Genomic DNA, 3,259 nt, shown 5'->3' on the forward strand with positions numbered 1-3,259 from the left:
ATATATATATATATATATATATATATATATATATATATATATATATAGATATATAGATATATAGATATATATAGATATATAGATATATATATATACATGCATGCATTCATGCAGCTTCCTCACAGTTTCTGTTTATGAAATTCACTCAAGGCATTGGCCAGCCAGGGGCTATAGTAGAAGACACTTGCTCAAGGTGCTGCACAGTGGGTCTGAACCCCAAACCAAAGCTATGTGGTTGCAAAGCAAGCTTCTTAACCACACAACCATACCTGCACCCAAATTTTATTTTTATTTATGTATTTATTTATTTTTTGCAACATGGCTGCAGTTGTTCAGAAAACACGGATATTTGCTTGAATTATTAACAGAAATGTTTTTTAAATGGATAGCTTTCTTCATATTAACCCGTTTGAAACCAAGTTGGAGCAATATCTGGCTGTGAAGAATGTTATGAGCACACAAGCAGCAACAGATTTACTTTCCTTCTTGCTTTCTTTCTTTTTTCTCTTTTATTTATTTATTTATTTATCAGAGCATTCAGAAGTGGAATGTAAATTTATATATTTTATGAAAGCTCCATTATACATAAACCTCACCTATGTTGCGTCTCTAAGATGCAGTTGAACAAAATTAATTACATAAGTTAAGATATATGCTTCTACCACTACTACTGCCGCTCCTACATAATCTCTAGTTGTGCTTAGAGATAAAAAATTAAGCTTCACTGACCACTCAGAAGCACACAAACTGCTTCAGCATGATTGCAATCTGCTAATCAGCATGAAAACTTAAAATATTTTCTTGTCTGTCTCAGTAAACATCACATGGAACCTGTTCTAAGCTTGAATAAACAAATCTGTGTTTTGGGGTATAAATCCAGAAAAAAGAAAACGAAGAGAAATGGGTTTTTTTAATTTTTTTTTTTTAATATTTATCTGCTTGATTTCATTATTTTGATGTTTTCTGTTTTGTTATTTTGGAATTATTTACAGTATATGTGCCATTTTTTTTTTGTAATATATTTTTGTATACTACGAACCACTAATGATTTCGCCTTTCATTCTCTTTTTGGGAGTCGATAAAATAAGTACCAGTTGAATACTGGGGTTGATGTAATCGACTTACCATCTCTCCATGAAATTGCTGGCCTTGTGCCAAAATTTGAAACCAATATTATCATCATTTTTAATTTCCTTTTTCCCAAGCTTGCATTAGCTGGGCAGGATTTGTTGAAGCAGATTTTCTACAGTTGCTTGCCCTTCCCGGTGCCAAACTACTTGTTTCCAAATAAGCTAATGTTTCCCCCAAGAATGGAAATGCTTTTGTAAAGGATTGGAAATAAATTATATTACTTGTATGATAGTGATACTCATTAACAACTATCTTATGATGTCAAGATGAAGGGGCTCGAACACACCCATATGCCCCCACACAAACTCATACATACATCATCATTATCGTTTAACGTCCGCTTTCCATGCTAGCATGGGTTGGACGATTTGACTGAGGACTGGCGAACCACATGGCTACACCAGGCTCCAATCTGATCTGGCAGAGTTTCTACAGCTGGAAAGCACATGGCCTAGTGGTTAGGGTGTTGTACTCATGATCACAAGATCATGGTTTCAATTCTTGGATTGGATGATGTGTTATACTCTTGAGCAAAGCACTTCATTTTACATCATTCCAGTTCACTCAACTGTAAAAGAGTTACCCTGTGATGGAGTGGCTTCTTATTGAGGGAGACTGTTGTGATCTTGGTCACTTATGCACCATAGGCCAGCCTTCATAGCCAGTTGGGTGGCATCATTTGAAAGCTACAACACTGCAAGCAAGCACATTTATGGCCAGTGGTGTACGACAGCCTTCGATAGTCTTGTTGATACAGTGATACAGTATATGTATGATATGCAAGAGAGACAACTGCACTGGTATGGTCATTTGGTGCATATGAAGGAGGACAACTGTGTAAAGAAGTGCTGATCTCTAACTGTTGAGGGAACCTCTGGAAGGGGAAGACACAAGAAGAGGTTGACTTTGCCTTTCATCCTTTCAGGGTCAATAAATCGAATACCAGCAAAACACTGGGGTCTCCCCAAATTTCAGGCCTTATGCTTATAATAGAAAGTATTATTATTATTACCATCATCATCATCATCATTATTATTTAAGGTGGTGAGCTGGCAGAATTGTTAGCATGCTAGTTGAAATACTGCTAAGCATTTCATCCATCTTTACGTTCTGAGTTCAAATTCCACTGAGGTCAACTTTGCCTTTCATCCTTTCAGGGTTGATAAATTAAGAACTAGTGAAATTCTGGGGTCAATGTAATTGACTAGTCCCCTCCCAACAAACCCTCAGGCCTTGTGCCTATAGTAGAAAGAATTATTATTATTATTATTGTTCAGTAGTTTTATTTTTATAACGTGCTTTCACTTCACTACCGAGCGCAGCTCTGTGCGCCTTGGGTATGTGCTGTGGTTTGCTGTGGTGCTCTTATGTTTACTGTATTGAAAGTGTTTTGCGTAGAATGTGTGCAGTACCCAGTAGTGCAATTTTCTGTATGTTATATATATTTGTAAGTCCTGGTGTTTTTGTTATGTATTTGTCTGAATATTTTTTTATTATACCTAAGGCACCTACTATGATAGGAATTGTTTCTGTTTTTAGATTCCACATTCGAGTTATCTCTATTTCCAGGTCTTTGTATTTTGAAAATTATTATTATTATCATTATTTGCAGGAATACACAACATGCATTGATATGTGGTCAGTTGGATGTATTATGGCTGAATTTCTCACTATGAAGCCATTATGGCCAGGCAAATCTGAAGTTGACCAGCTAACCAGAGTTTTCAAGGTAAGTTGTTACGCTTTAAGGAAAATGAAAGAAAGAGAAAGATCTTATTCCTTCTCGTCCTTGCAATAGTTGCAGTGTTGTTCAGGACTGGACACCCACTGCAATGTTTATATGTTGGCAATTACAAGGTGGTATCAAAAAGTTCCAGGGCTAGTTATGTTCAATTAAAAAAATACCTTATTTCCCTTGGTTAGCGTCCGTTTTCCATGCTGGCATGGGTTGGATGGTTCGACTGAGGTCTGGGAAGCCAGGAGTCAGCACCAGGCCCCAATCTGATCTGGCAGTGTTTCTACAGCCGGATGCCCTTCCTAACGCCAACCACTCTGAGAGTGTAGTGGATGCTTTTTACTTTCCACCGGCTCAGGGGCCAGAGGAGCTGGCATTGACCGCAATCGAATG

General features: G+C 37.3%; 1 protein-coding gene across 1 annotated transcript in view; it reads left to right on the top strand.

The window, feature by feature from the left end:
• The window catches only part of LOC106872191 (cyclin-dependent kinase 11B-like), a 73,779-nt gene that overhangs the window by 66,502 nt on the left and 4,018 nt on the right, over positions 1–3,259 (top strand). Inside the window, 1 exon segment of the mRNA XM_052970804.1 lies at positions 2,740–2,860. Within this exon segment, the coding sequence (XP_052826764.1) occupies positions 2,740–2,860 (121 nt within the window).

The sequence above is a fragment of the Octopus bimaculoides genome, chromosome 9 (assembly GCF_001194135.2).
Source record: "Octopus bimaculoides isolate UCB-OBI-ISO-001 chromosome 9, ASM119413v2, whole genome shotgun sequence".
NCBI classification, from domain to species: domain Eukaryota; kingdom Metazoa; phylum Mollusca; class Cephalopoda; order Octopoda; family Octopodidae; genus Octopus; species Octopus bimaculoides.